At 40.6% G+C, this 16057-nt stretch overlaps 1 protein-coding gene across 2 annotated transcripts in view; it reads right to left on the bottom strand.

The window, feature by feature from the left end:
• PCCB (propionyl-CoA carboxylase subunit beta) overlaps positions 1–16057 on the bottom strand; it is an 83632-nt gene that overhangs the window by 13895 nt on the left and 53680 nt on the right. For both annotated transcript variants that reach the window (XM_054595593.1, XM_054595592.1), the window contains 3 exons: positions 12020–12140; positions 10074–10155; positions 1429–1552 (listed from right to left, as the gene is read on the bottom strand). In XM_054595593.1, coding sequence (XP_054451568.1) covers positions 1429–1552; positions 10074–10155; positions 12020–12140 — 327 coding nt within the window. The remainder of the gene's footprint in view (positions 1–1428; positions 1553–10073; positions 10156–12019; positions 12141–16057) is intronic.

The raw sequence follows: 16057 nt of genomic DNA, 5'->3' as shown, positions 1-16057 counted from the left end.
CAATAAGCACATAAAAAATACTCAAAATCATGAATCATTATAAAAATATAAAGGAAAACCACAATGAGATAACACTTCATATCCATTAGGGGAGTTATAATCAAAGCATATCAGAAAATAACAAGTGTTAATGAGAACATAAAGAATTTAGAACCCTTGTGCATTGCTAGTGAGAATGTAAAATAGTGTGGCCTCTGTGAAAACCGTAGTGTTTCCTCAAAAAATTAAAATTACCATATAATTCAGCAATTTCACTCCTAGGTATATGCCCAAAAGAACTGAAAACATAGGTGCCTGTACACCCATGTTCATTGCAGTATTATTCACATCAGCCAAAAAGCAGAAAGAACCCAAGAATCAATCGACAGATGAATGATTAAACAAAATGCAGTATATACATGCAATGGAATATTATTCAGCCATAAAGTTAAATTAAGTTCTGATACATGCTACAACATGGATAGAGCTTGAAAACACTAAGCTAAGTAAAATAAGCCAGACCAAAAAAAGGACAACTATTGTATGAGTCTACTTACATGGACTATCTTGAATAGGTAAATTCACAGAAACAAAGAGGAAATTGAGATTACCAAGACATGAAGGCAGGGCAAACAGGGAGTCTCTATTTGGGGTGATTTGAAAAGGTTTTGGAAATAGCGGTGACAGCTACACACAGTGTGAATGAAATCAGTGTCACATATTGTATCCTTAAAAATGGTTCAAATGCAAATTTTATATATGTTTTACCAAAATTAGAAAAAAAAAAAACACTTTTTCTAAAGACAAGAAAAAATCACCATGGCAGAAACAAAAAATGAGGGTGGGTCAATAAGCGAGAGTGCATTCACCCTACGCAGGAATTCAAAACAAATCTAAGAAGGAAATCAGCGAGGAGGAAAGCAGTGTCAGCAGTCCCCACCTCACACTCGCAACCCACCCAGATGGGAGAGTCCCTACCACCTGCCTGTGACTCAGGTCAGACCGTATCACCAAAAAGCCATAAGGCAAAGACACAGCAAGGTCTGTTAACGTGTCACATACCAGCTATGTATCTGGCACCACTGAAGGCCCTGGAGATAAAACTGAATAATACATCAAGACCCTTGCCCTCGTGGAACTCATAGTTTAGTGGGCAAGTCATAAATCTAACTGAAAGGAACAGAAAGGACTTCTGAAAAAGTAAAGGCCTTATATAAAGTTGAGGAGTAAAGTTATCTATACACCCTTAAGAAATAGGAAAGTATAAAAGAGGCATTTTGAGAAATTAATATTAAAATGGAAAAGAGCTTTCACAACAATATCTGAGTTCTTTCTTTGGACATGGAAGGCCACATCCCATGAAAAAGCAGAAGGCAGACACCAGGGGCCCAGGCAGCCCTGACTCCCCCCAACCACCACCTGACGTTTATGAGAGCTTCTCCCTCCTACCTGAAGCCACTTTGGGTTGGTTGCCAACAATTCCAACGGTCCTCCCATTCATTCTTGCAAAACCAACAATGATGTTCTTGGCATAATTGGGCATGATCTCAAAAAATTCTCTCTCATCAACAACCTGCAGGGATAAATTTACTCCTGAGCTCAAAATGAGAAAGAAGAAGATGCACCGACATTACAGAATGACAGAGCCGGAGGGCCACCACCCCACCACAGGTTCTCCCACAAAGCAAGACAACGGGCAGAGGGACGCGCTCTCCCTGATGGACAGGGAGACCCTCGTGTACACTGCTCTGGGGAGGGTTAAGCAGTGCAGCCTTTTTCAAAGCTTCTATTTGAATCTGGCATTATTTATTACACTTTTTTACTTCATTCTGAAATCATTTCAAACCTATATAAAAGTTTTTTTTTTAACAAATGATAAGAAGTTTTGTAACTGTGTAGACATTTCAAGTGGCCTGTTATGGTTATACACACACACATGCAAAATGCACATCCATTTTACTACAAAATTTTTAAACAAATGACAAAACTTATTACATAAATAAAGCTTTTAAATGGATGTAAGGAATCTTCCATGGTTAGTAGATTCATATTTAATTACGTGGCCTTTTACCTGACATATTATACATTTATTAAACTTAAATGATTATTTCAATTTATTACTTTTTAAGAAGTGATCCTCCATATGTAGTTACTCAAGAGAAATGTTACTTGCATTGACCTTAAGCTAAATACACAATTATCAACTACAGACAAGGATTTAGTAATGTTTCAAGTCTTTTAGTATTTACTATTTTTTTATAAGTGGAACCTAATCAACAAAACAAACAAGCAAGCAAAATATAACCAGAGACATTGAAATAAAAAACAGACAGTAACCAGAGGGGAGGGGACAGGGGGATATTGGGGGAAAGAAGGGGAAGGGTCATCAAGGAACATGTATAAAGGACCCCTAGACAAAGCCAAAGCGGGGGTGGGACTGAGGGTGGGAGATGGGGGGGGGGGGACAGGGGAGAGTGGTGGGGGGAAAATGGAGACAACTGTACTTGGACAATAAAAAAAAAAAAACCCATATAAAAATTTTCAGAATAGGTTTTTATAATGTGTATATCCTTTACCCAGATTCCCCATTTATTAACATTTTACCACATTTTACCATTCCTTCTCTCTCCCTACTTGCCTATCCCTTTTTCTCTCAATCCATCTCTATTTTTGTATGTGTATGTATATGTACACATTTTTCTAAATATCCTACATATATATGTGCATATACACACACAAAATTTTTTTCCTGAACCATCTGAGAGTAATTTACAGATATGATATCTTTTTAAAAATTGATTAGAGAGAGAGATCTGTTGTTCTATTTATTTATGCATTCATTGGTTGATTCTTGTATGTGTCCAGACTGGAAATCAAACCCACAGCCTTTGGCATATTGGGACAACGCTCCAACCACCCGAACTACCCAACCAGGGCCAGATATGCTACCTCTTCACCTCTAAATCCCTCACTGTGTATCTCTTATAAGCATGGACATTCTTTTATATAACTATACTGGTATTAACAAAATCAGGAAACTAACAGGAATACTATTGTCTGTTATAAAACTTTATTCAAATTTTGCCAGTTATTCCAATAATATCCTTTATAGCAACCCAAACCTGGTTACAGAATCTGACCCAAGATCACCTGGTGCATTAGCGGTCATGTCTTTTAGCCTGCTTTAGTTTTTTCACTTCAGTCTTTGCCTTTCACGGTCATGACATCTTTGAAGACCATAGATTGGTTATTTGATTATTTGCCTTCTATTTGGATTTGTTTAATGTTGCTTTGTGTTTAATTTCAGGTTAAGTATTTTTGACAGTAACACAGAAGAGTCCCTCTTTAGCAAATCACATCAAAAGACACATGGTGCCAATTTCTCCATTAATGGTGGTGATATATGCCAGGTTTCTCCCTTGTAAAATTACTATTTTTCCATTTGTAATTAAGCATTTTGTAAGCAAATACTTTGAAACTATGTAAAATTCGATACCTCATTAAATTTTCATCCACTGGGTTTACCATTCATTAATGATTCTTGCCTGACCCAATTACAACTATCATAGTTGCCAACTAGTGATTTCTCTATTTCTATTTTCCCTGAATCTCTTAGTCAGCATTTCATTGTTAGAAAGATCTTTGCCTTTCCCATTTAATTATTTGTACAACCCGCAAGCATGAACTATGGATTCCTGTTTTGTTATGTAGATTGTAATCTTTACCATCATTATTTATGTTCATATTGCCCCATATTTGCCAGGTAGAGCTCGTTCAAGGTGGCTCCCAAACCCTTTTGATATTTCTTCAACATTCTTTGAGTATGCCTGACAATCTGGAATTACCTTACTTTCGGGTTGATCTTGTTTTTTTTCCCCTGCCTCGGATGTAGAATTAGCCATTTCTCTAAGGCACCCAGGTTCCTTTTTAGGAGAGTGAGTGAGTGAGTGAGTTTGGGCGTGTGTGGGCGTGTGCGCGTGTGCGCGTGTGTGCACGCACTTCTAAGAAGCTGTCCTAGAGGACAGAGCTTGGAAATCCACAGAGAGACACTTACACTTACTTCTAAAACTGGTATAAAAGTCATGAATCTGTACTGATAACTCCAATTCTAGTCCAATCCAACTACAGGGTTCATTCTAGCTCTCCCCACTTCAATATTCATGAACTCCTCTCTCTTACAGCAGACATCTTACCTCCATTATTCTCAAAATGCACTCATTCAATCCTCAAATACAGAGAAAATGACTTCAGAATTGCTAATCCATATGCCCACAAAAACACAAATCCAACTAAAATTCAGTATTTCTTTACCACTATTTCCATCATTAGACTAAAAGTAGTTTACTTTAAAGGTTTTCCCCCGTCTTGTTGATTTTATTTTTTTTAATATGTAAACATAACATAGTTTAATAGTGTCACTCTTCATCCCTTCCACCCACCCTCTTATTAATCTCATTATTTTCTGTTTTATCTTCCATGTATATATTACAGAGATGAGCATATACATTTATATCTTTTTGATTACCCCTCATATCTTAGATGAAAAGTAACATACTATACTTTTGCACTTTGGGTTTCTTCACTTAACAATATATCCTGGAAATCCCTCCATATCAGTTCATAGACATCTTTCTCATTTTCACTTCTGCATAGCACTCTGTTGTGTGGATATACCAAATCTATTCAACCATTCTCCTCTGTGTTGTTACCATTATTTTGAAGCTTACATTCAGGTTGTTTAAAATATTTTTCAATGATAAGTAACAATGTCACAATAGTAATATTGTGCATTTATAATTTTGTATGGTAAGCAGTGTATCTTCAGAAAAAAATCCTAGAAGTGGAACTTTTTGGTCAAAGTGTAAATGCTTATTTAGTCTTAGATATTACCATATTCTCCTAAAGCAATGTATGAGAATGTGCTTCCAACAGAATTACCAATGGAACGTGTTTTCAAGTTTCTTGTATTTAGCTAAACTGACAAATGAGAAATAACTCTGTGTAATTTTAATTTGCATTTCTAGCATTGTGAGTAAAGTTGAAAAATACATACTTTACCAAAACTGACCACAACAAAGATAAACTTCAAATAGATATGTTTACATTAAAAAACAAGAAATTATCAAAAAGCTAATCCTTCTCCCCGAAAAGAGCACTACGCCCTGAAAATGTGGCAAAATTTCTACCAAATCTTTTTTTTTTCATCTTCTTTTGCTTATTTGAATTTATTGGGGCTACACTGGTCAATAAAATTATGTAGGTTTCAAGTGTATAATTCTACAATAAATCACCTGCACATCGCCTTGTGAGATTACAATCCAAAGTCTAGTCTCCTTTGTCACCATTCATCCTGTTTACCCTCTTCAACCTGCCCCCACTGCCCCTTCCTTCCAGTAATCACCGTACTGTTGTCTATGTCTATGGGGTTTTTTAAAAAAAAATTTTTTTATTGATTTGAGAGAGATGAAGAGAGACTTGTTTTTCCACCTATTTATGTACTCATTGGTTGATTCTTATAAGTACCTGACCAGGGACTGAACCAGCAACATTGGCATATCGGGATGACACTCTAACCAACAAAGCTACCTGACTGGGACCCATGAGTTGTTGTAGTTTCTGGTGTTGTTATTGCTTAACCTCTTCACCTATTTCACCCAGCCCCACAGCCTCCCTCCCCTCTGACAGCTATCAGTCTGTTCTCTGTATCTGTGAGTCTCTTTCTGTTTTATTTTGTTCATGAGACTGCACATGTAAGTGAAATCATATGGTACTGGTCTTCCTCTGACTATTTCACTTAGTATAACCTCTAGGTCCATCCATGCTGTGGCAAATGGTAAGATTTCATTCTTTTTTTATAGCTGAGTGGTATTCCATTGTGTAAATGTACCACTGCTTTTTTTATCCACTCATCTACAGGTGGGTACTTGGGGTGCTTCCAAATTTGGCTATTGTAAATAACACTGCAGTGAACATAGGGGTGCATATATTCTTTCAAATCCGTGTTTTGGTTTCTTTGGATATTGTCCCAGAACAGGAATCACAGTCATAATGCAGTTCCATTTATAATTTTTTAGGAAACTCCATACTGTTTTCCACAGTGGCTGCACTAGTCTGCATTCCCACCAACAGTGCACTAGAGTTCCCTTTTCTCCATATCCTTGCCAACACTTGTCATTTGGGAATTTTTTTGATGATAGCCATTCTGACAGGTGTGAGGTGCTATCACATTGTGGTTTAAATTTGCATTTCTCTGATGATTAGTGACATTGAGCATCTTTTCTTATGCCTATTGGCCATCTGTATGTCCTCTGTGGAGAAGTTTCTATTCAGGTCCGTTGCCCAATTTTTTTAATTGGATTGGTTGGATTTTTTTGGTGTTGAGTTGTATAAGTTCTAAAAATTTTGAGTATTAACTCTTTATCAGATGTCTCATTGGCAAATATGTTCTCCCATTCAGTGGGTTGTCTTTTCATTTTGTTGATGGTTTCGTTTCTTTTGCTGTGCAAATAGTTTTTAGTTTGATGTCACATTTGTTTATTTTTTTCTTTTGTTTCCCTTGCCTAAGAAGATATATCAGAAAAAAATATTGCTACAAGAAATGTCAGATGTTTTACTGCCTATGTTTTCTTCTAGGATTTTTATGGTTTCAAGTTTTACATTTAAATCTTTAATCCATTATGACTATTCTTGTGCATGGTGTCGGAAGGTGGTCTAGTTTCATTTTTTGAATGTATCTGTCCAATTTTTCCAACACCATTTATTGAATAGACTGTCTTTACTCCATTGTATGTTCTTGCCTCCTTTCTCAAATAGCAATTGACCATATTGGTGTGGGTTTATTTCTGGGCTCTCTACTTTGTTTCATTGATCTATATGTCTGTTTTTATGCCAGTATCATGCTGTCTTGATTACTATGGCCTTGTAGTATAGTTTGATATCAAGTAGCATGATACCTCCAACTCCGTTCTACCTTCTCAAGACTGCTAAGATTCTTTGGGGTCTTTTGTGGTTCCATGTATTAATACACTTTTGGGATATTCTAGTTCTCTGAAATAGGCCATTGGTGTTTTAATAGGAATTGCGTTGAATCTATAGATTGCTTTGGGTAGTATGGACATTTTAATGATATTAATTCTTCCTGTCCATGAACATAGTATATGCTCCCACTTATTTGAATCTTCATCAATTTCTTTCCTCAGTATCTTATAATTTTCAGAGTACAGGTCTTTTACCTCCTTGGTTAAATTTATTTATGTGTACCTTTTTTTCTTTTTGATGCAATTGTAAATGGTATTGTTTTCTTAGTTTTTCTTTCTGATGGCTCACTAGTATATGAAAATGCCACTGATTTCCAAAATAATAATTTTGTATCTTCTATAAAAATCTTTAAAGAGCAAATAATCCCAACCCTATGTAAATTGTTCCAGAGCATAGAAAAAAAGAAAACTTATGAATTCTATTTATGGTACTTTATGAACTGAACTGTGACCTCCCCAAAATTCTTAGGTTAAAGCCTAACCCCCAATGTGACTATCTTTGGAGATACGGCCTTTAAGGAGATAATTAAGGTTAAGTGAGATGATACAGATGGGGCCCACCTGTTGTCCTTGTGGTCCTTATAAGAGGAGAAAGAGACATGAGAGACCTCTCTTTCCATGTGCAATTGAAGAAAGGCCACATTAGGACATAGCCAAAAGGCAGGATCTGCAAACCAGAGACAGGCTTCTCCAGAAACCAACTCTGCTGGCACCTCAATCTTGGACTTGTACTGTATCTACTAAAGCTAAATGTACATATACCCTGTGATGTGGTACCTTCATTCCTAGGAATGGGTCCACCAGAAATGTGTAATTTATTCACCAAAAATCACAAAATAAAATGTTCATATCAGAACTATTTGCAATAGCCCCAAACTAGGAATTACCCAAATGCTCATCAACAGTAGATAAATTGGTCTGTTCATACAAAAGACTAAAGAGACCAAAGAGAACATATGCACTGATATGGACAAGTCTTACAAATATAACATTGATTTAGAAGCAAGACACAAAAGACCACACACTATATGATTCCATTTATATAATATACAAAAACAAGAAAAACTAATTTATGCTGTTAAGTCAGGATGGTGGTTTCTCTCAAGGGTTTGGGGGAAAATACTGACTAGAAGAAAGCACCAGGAAGGCTTCTCTCTCCATGTGACGCATTTTATTTGGTCTATTCTGTCATTTTGTTACTTAGGAAGGTTTATATTTTTTTTCATATGTCACCTCTATAACTATATCACTTTAATGCCACTAGTCTCCTGGGTTTAGTAATTTAGAGAGGTCAGTAGCAAGTCTGTTACTCAATGGAGGGAGAAAACCAGAAGCCAGATTCTGGTGAGGAGGAAAGGAAGAAGAGACGAGAGGAGTTTAAGTGAAAAGAAAAGAATTTGGACAGCAGTTATAGCAGAAAAGAAATCTATACATGTTCATACACATTTATTGCTCAGAGAAAGGAATAATGAGAGGGAGAAAAAGTTAAACATTTAAAAAACAGTCAAGAAAGCAAGACCCCTAGATGGGGAAGGATGCAGTCAGGAGTCCAGGTGGAAACAGTTCATTCTTTGAGCCCAGAGAAACATGAGAAGAACAGTGAGGATGAAAAAGTGGTCACTTGTGGGGAATGAAAAACCTGATGCTCTCAATATTCTCCATGAAGGAAATGCCCATGTCATCTGATCAGAATGGGAAGTGAAGGAAGAAGTTAGGGGCTGCATCAGGCCACAGGACAAGTGAAGACCAGGTGTGGAGTGGAGGTCCACAGCACACACCCAGGCCAGAGAGGCACACTGAGGGCCCAGCTGAGGCTGGGGTCGGGCTCTGGGGCTTTCCTCCAGCTGCCTCAGACCCCAGAGGCAGTATTTGGAAAGACGACTGAAGACTTGAAACAGGGACAGGACTCTACAGGGCAAAAGGAGAATCAGGCGCTCATGACTGAGACCGTACTTTACTTTCGTCAGGGTACTTTTTTTTGAACCAAAACTATCCTTGTTATGTTTACATTTGTTTTCTCTCTCTCTCACCCAAATGTGAGATCCCTGAGGGAGGGATTTTGTCCATCACTGGGAAGAGTACCTGGGCATTAGTATCTGGCAGAATGGCAGAGTCCAGCTAGCACAAGAAAGCAGATGCCTGGAGGGGTGGAGGATTCCAGAGGAATGGGAAGACTGAGGGCTGGACAGTCAAGGGGCAGGGGGACAGACAGAACTGTGAGGATGGAGAGAGTATTGAAGGCTGAGTTCAGAGAAGGGCATGCTGGTAGAAAAGTCTTGTCTTCGCAGCTCAAATGGTACTCAGTAGGCTACATAATCTATGAGGAGAGACAGAGTCTGGTCGCGGTTACTGACTTAGGCCGGCTCCCCAGAGTACAGGAGAAGAAGGAAGTCACTGCAGGAGTCAGGGCTCTGCGAGAGACGGGGCCCACAAAGCCCTCTGCTTTGGTTAAGCAAGGACTACTGAGAGCATTGTGTGCACGGGAGAGTGTGACGGAGACAATGGCCACCAACAGATGTCCCCCGTTTGCCCTGACATTGTCCTCCCTTCATAACAACCCAGGAATCTGTTACACCAACAAAAAGGTACAGATGACTCCTATCTCCCCACACCTAAATACAGTCAAACACACACATGCACCCAACCCTTGACATTGTTAGAGGATACCCTGTGTATTCTCCTTTACTAGAAAGACAAAATGCCCTCTAAGCATAAGGCTCCAAACAAAGGGTCGCCCTACCTCAACTACAGATTTCAGGGACATGCCCCTTCTCTATGTACCTCAAAGGGACATCAAACGACTCCTGAGTTCTGCTGGACCAACTGGTCCTTCTCTCTGCAGCCCTCAAGTCCATCTGAGCCAATAGGGTGGCTACAACCACTAGCTTTTCCCAAAACATACTATTCAGTGGTCCCTGGTCCTGGTCTACCCCATGTTCTGTCTGTATTGCTAGATGTTAAGGCCTGTGGATTCAGCACTTCCTCACTAGGCCAAAGCACCATGACCATGGACATGCCTGAGCTAGCACAGACAAGGCAAGCAGACGCAACACTTACAGAGTGTATGATGTCCGCCATGTTGTAGGCTTTGGTAGATTCCAAAGGGACAATTGTGTCGAGTTCAGGAACCAGACGGTCACTTTGGATAGGAAAAAAAAGCAGATATAATCAACACTGGAAGAGTGAGTTGCCTTCTCTGGGTGGGGAATGGGAGAAGAAATGAGGGCTTGCTGATGCATCCTTACTGGGCTTTCAAAGTAGTTCCTAAAGATGTATTCCTTTGTTACCACCATATTAAGCTGAACCTGAGCTTGCTATTCATCCAAAAGATCTTTCTGTTTTCACTTAGAAGAAAAAAATGGGCTTATTCCCCTGAATGTGACTCCTTCATTTATCCACTCTGAATAATTCCTACATCCTAAGTACTGTGTGGGGCACAAAAGGACATTGTAGGGAACACTGGCCCCAGTTCAACTTCCTGAGACATTAAAAAATAAAAGAATAAGGAATTGGAAATGCAAAATCTGAGTTCTGCTGAAATTACTGTGAGTTTACATTCTGCTAGAAGGCAAATCTGGTAGAGTTCCTTTAAAAAGCGAAGCTGCTGACCCCCTGGTGTGATGAGGACTAACCTGTTACACAGGCTCCTGGCTCTGTGCTTCCTCCTGTGTCTATGTGACTGAGCAAAGAGCCCGAGCAAGGGCCCACTCCCATGCCTCAGGAGGACTCTGTAGCATGCTCCTCTCCCACAAACTCTCATCCCTTCCCGTCCCATGAGGGCAGGCAGGGGTTTTTCCGGCCCTGATATATACACTTGGTGTAAGATTTGGCCTTGGTCAAGCCCCATCACCAATCAAACCCAACTTACCAGAAAGCTCTGCACTGGGACATTGAGTATAACCCCACCAGATAATAAAATTCCCCCTTATTTTTCATTTGTTCCTTATGCATATGCATACAGCTTCCCAAGGATCCTAAGAGGAGGGACGGCTGGGCCAAAGCAGGTTAATTGGACGTTTCTGGGGCCCTGGGCCATTAACACCTTCAAAAGATGTCCTAAACTCAAGAACCCCACATAGTATAGATGCTCAGAAAAGGAGGTTGTACTCACTGTTTCTGGACTTTGGGATCACCCTCCCTTTCATGACTACACATAGTGGGCCACTGAATGTGTCTGCTAAGGAAGGGAACAAGGGCAGACAGGGTGGGGTCCCGGGGACATGACTCTTCAGAGCATCCATGGCCCAGTCAGGGACCTACAGCCAGAAGCCCAGGTCCACCCAAGAGAGCAGTATCTGAAAATGGCTTCTCCCTGAGAAATACAATTCCAAATCCCTCTGAAGAAGAAAGTCCAGGCCAAGTGAGTGCTTCAAAATTAGAGAGGAAACAAAATGGAGAAGGAAGCAGCCAGAGATCCAGAGCAGCAGGTTCCCATCTGGGCCTCCGATTTACTCTGTGGTACCTCCCACATCTGGCTGTGGCCCCAAGAGAAAGTAGGACAGAATGTCTTCACTAAGTGGCCAGCAACACATCCTTCCCCAGGACTGCCCCAGCCTCTGGCCAGCAGCACAGGAAGACTTCCTAAAAGGCCTGTTGTCTCCAGCATTTTGCAGTTATTTCATATCAAGACACACACACACACACACACACACACACTCTCTCTCTCTCTCTCTCTCTCTCTCTCTCTCTCTCTCTCTCCCCCCCCATCTCTAATTCTGGGCAAATCAGGAACTCTTAGGAGTCAATTTTTTTGGCCACTCTTTATTCCCAAGCTACCTATGAGATATTACACAGAGAGGAAAAACATAAATAAAAGTAAAATCTTTCTTTGCTCCTATCCAGAGACATGCCACCACCATGCCCACACCTGGGCCAGCTGCACTCCACTATCTACCTCGGGTTGCCCAAAGAGTAAGACCCTGAAGGTCCAGCTAGGTCAGAGCGGTCAGACACGAGCAAGCCAACCTGCAAAATGAGAGAAGATGCTCTGGCCTGCCACTCACCTGGGATCATGGCACTCGCGGATGGGAGCCGGGTCCAGATTGCTGAGGGGCAGGTAGTTGAAGAACTCCCGGAGATTACACAACGCCTCCACATCATTTTCAAAAGCTCTGTGGGCAACACCTGAGAAAACAGGAAGGATATAATGTGCCAGGGTACCTGTCAGCCCAAAAATACTGTTTCATGCCTGCCCCTTCTAGAGCTTGTGTGTAGCAGACTGCTGATAGCTCTGTCCTCCCCATCCTCTACTGAGAATGATGGGGTATCACATACCTCCAGGCTGCTCTTCAGTTTATGCAGTCTGTTCCCTCTACTCTGTACCTTTGCAAAGATCACTCCTTTCTTTATTCAGGTATTTGCTCTAATGTGACCTATTCAAAGAAGCTTTCCCTGATCTCTCTCTAAAACAAACCCCTCCCTCCAATGCCCTCACTTTCCACCCCTGTCATGTGTGGGAGTTCTCTTCACACTTCTCCCTGCCTCGCCTGTTTCCCTCCCTGCTTACTGACTGACATTTCCCCTAGAATATCAGCTCCAGCAGGGTAGAGACCAGGCCTCTCTTACCCTGTAGTCCCACATCAAGAATAATGCCTAGTTGTATGTCAATTATCTCTCAACAAAGCTGGAAAATAAAAAATAATAATGTCTGGCACATAATGTCATGGTACCCAGCAATGAGGGAAGGAATGGAAGAAAGGAAGGGAATCACCTGGCCCTAGTGAGGATTCAAGTCATCATTCCTCAAGAACACTCTGAAATCACAGAGCAGCCAAACAAGGCCACAGACAGGGGAAAGTAGGGCCAGAAGCTCTCTCTCAGTTCACCCCACCAGACTCCCTGCTTCCACCATTGCCTCTACAGTCTCTTCTCCACATGACAGCTAAAGTTAGCTTTTTAAGTCAGATCATGGCATATCTCTACTCCAGTCACTCCCGCTCCTGCCATTCATTAGGCACGTCAGCCCTCTCCTCCCTCAAGGACCTTGCACAGGCAAGTGTGGCTCAGTGGATTGGGCGTCATCCCATAAACCAAAGGGTCCACAGTTCGATTCCTGGCCAGGGCACATGCCTGGGTTGCAGGTCAGGTCCCCAGTTGGGGGTGTGTGAGAGGTAACTGATGGATGATTCTCTCACTTATCGATGTTTCTCTTCCTATCTTTCTCCCTTCCCCTCTCTCTAAAAACAAATAAATAAAATCTTTTTTTTTTTAAATCTGCTTTGTTTCCCTCACAATGACACCTGCCCCTACCACCCTTCTTAAAACTGCAACAGCCTCAACCCCCTTTACTCTGTTCTACTGATTTCACAACACATATTACCTTATTTTATTAAGCTATGGTTTACCATCTATCTTCTCTGCTGGAATATAAACATCATATAGGCAGGGATCTTTTTATTTCTTTCACAAATGTATTCCTAGCAAGTAGAACAATGATTGACACATAGACATTAAATACATACAGGGGTGGGCAAAAGTAGGTTTACAGTGGTGAGTACACAAAAAAAGTTTATTCCTGTAGTATTAATTATTGCATTATTTTCCATATGAACAACTGTTTCTACTCTTGCCCACCCTGTATTTGGTGATGAATAAAAAGTATACTCAATGTGACAAAATTCTTTCATTCAAGATTTACAAATTGGCACAGTCACTTTGGAGGAGAGCAGGGCAATTCCTCAAAAAGTCAGTTACCATTTGACCCAGAAATTCCACTCCTAGGTACATACCCTAGGGAAACAAAAACATATGTCCACACAAAAATTTGAACATGGATGTTTACAGAAGCACATTCAGGAAAGCCAATAAAGTGAAAACAATCCAAATGTTTAACTGATCAATGGATAAACAAAATACGGTACATCTATACATTGAAATATTATCCAGTAATGAAAAGGGATGAATTACTGATTCATGCTACAATATGGTTAAATATATATTATCATGCTTAGTAACACAAATCTGTTGCAAAACACCACACGTTGCATGATTTCATTTATGTCCATTACATATATATTCAGAACAGATAAATCTATAAAAAGAGAAAGTAGATTAGAGATTGCCTAGAACCAGAGTATTTTGAGGGAAATGAGGAGCAAATGATAACAGGTAGTGGGTTTCTTTCTGGGGTGATGAAAATGTTCTAAAATTGACTGTGGTGATCATTTAGCAACCTGTGAATATGCTAAAACCACTGACTTGTATACTTGAAATGGGTATTTCACATGTATGTTAGGTGAATTATATCTCAATAAAGCTGTTGCCAAAAGTGTGTGTGTGCGCGTGTGGGCACATACATGCATGTAGCCTCTTTTGGATCTCTGAGGATACAGAGCTAAGTACATCAGACATGGCCCATCAGAGAGCCTCAGGCCCATAAAGAACACCAAATGCTGCCTTTAAAACTAAAACTATGCTTCAGAAGAAAATTCAATGACATGGGCAGACGCTCATTATACTCATTATTTTTAAGCTGTCAAGAGGAAAAAAACAGGCTACAAAAGGGAATTATGCACCTATGTTTGAGTATGTATATGTACATACACACCCATCTGCATGAAAAAACTGCAAGAGTAAAACCAAAAAAAGTTGTGGTGATTATCTGTGACTGATGGAATTCCTAGTGATTTTTATTCCTGTGTTTTCTAAATTGTCTACCACAGGCATGTAATATTACTGAAATCAGGAAAAATAAATATTTTATCAAGTCTAAGATGCAATCAAGACTCAACATTATTTTATGTCCCAATAAGAAACAAAAACTCCGGCCAATTAAGCCCCTGAGACAGGAGTGGTTGACGAGTTGTGGGGAATCAACAATGAGAAATGTTCTGATACTAGGTGTATATTGGAGGTAGAGCTGAATGGAGCTGATGGGAAAGGGAAAAGAATGACCCAAGATTGATGCCAACCTGACATTGGGGAGGAATCATTTTTGTGGACAGGGATCCTCAAGAGCTCTCACATTTTGCTTTTTTTAATCCTCACCCGAGGATATATTTATAGATTTCACAGAGAAAGGAAGGGAGGGAGAGAGAGAAAGAGAGAAAGGGAGAGAGAGAAAGAGAGAAAGAGAGAGAGAGAGAGAGAGACCGAGCAATACCAACGTCAGAGAGAGACATCAGTGAGTTAGCCCCTCCATATGCGTCCTGAGTAGGGATCGAACTATCAGTCTAAGTATGTGGCCTGACCAGGAATCGAACTCACAAACTTTTAATGTTATGGGATGACACTCCAACCAACTGAACCACTTAGCCAAGGCTCTCACATGTTTTTTTTTAAAAACCATATTTCAGCAAATCTAAGACTTTATGAGGCTTCCAGCCAAGGTTGCAGCATAGGTAAATGTGGTACTTGCATCCTCCCACAACCACATCAAAATTACAAACAGACTACAGACTACAGACTAAATAATAATCCAGAATCATCCTAAAGTTTAGCTGAACAGAAGTCCTAGACTAAAGATAAAAAGAAGAAGCCATACGAAACTGGTAGGAGGAGTGGAGATGCAGACTAGTTAGTCCCACATCCAGATAAAAATCGAGAGCGGTATCTCAGCTCAGGGGTCCCCAGTGAGGAGAGAGGGGTCCCAGCTGCACACCATGCACACCAGCGCATAGTTCCAGTGCCAAGAAGAGAAGTCTCCATAACTTCTGGCTGTAAAAACCAGTGAGGATTGTGGCTGAATGAGAAAGAGGTCTTCTGGAGTCCCAGGAATTCCTCTTGAGGGGCCAGTACATGGACTTGCTCAGACCCACTTGCTCTAAGCTCTAGCACTGGAGCAGCAGCTGAGGAGGCACCAGGGATGTCTGGGGAGGAATTGTATTATCTGGCATCTGGGCAAGAGCTGGAGGGGCAGCTTTCTCCCAGACAAAAGTGCTAGCAGAGGTCATTGTTCCTTTTCTGAACCCTCCCTACCCCAGCAAAGCTGATAGAGGAGCACTATATCTGGATCTCTGTGAACCAGGCTAACACTGTTCACCCCACCCTGGTAATTCCCTGAGACCCTGCCCCTCCCAACTTGCAGGTCTAACCCAAGCTGT

The sequence above is a fragment of the Pteronotus mesoamericanus genome, unplaced genomic scaffold, assembly GCF_021234165.1.
Source record: "Pteronotus mesoamericanus isolate MK-2021 breed Mesoamerican mustached bat unplaced genomic scaffold, CSHL_Meso_final scaffold_54, whole genome shotgun sequence".
NCBI classification, from domain to species: Eukaryota; Metazoa; Chordata; class Mammalia; order Chiroptera; family Mormoopidae; genus Pteronotus; species Pteronotus mesoamericanus.
The sequence above is the reverse complement of the archived record's forward strand: the minus strand, read 5'-3'. Positions and strand labels throughout refer to the sequence as shown.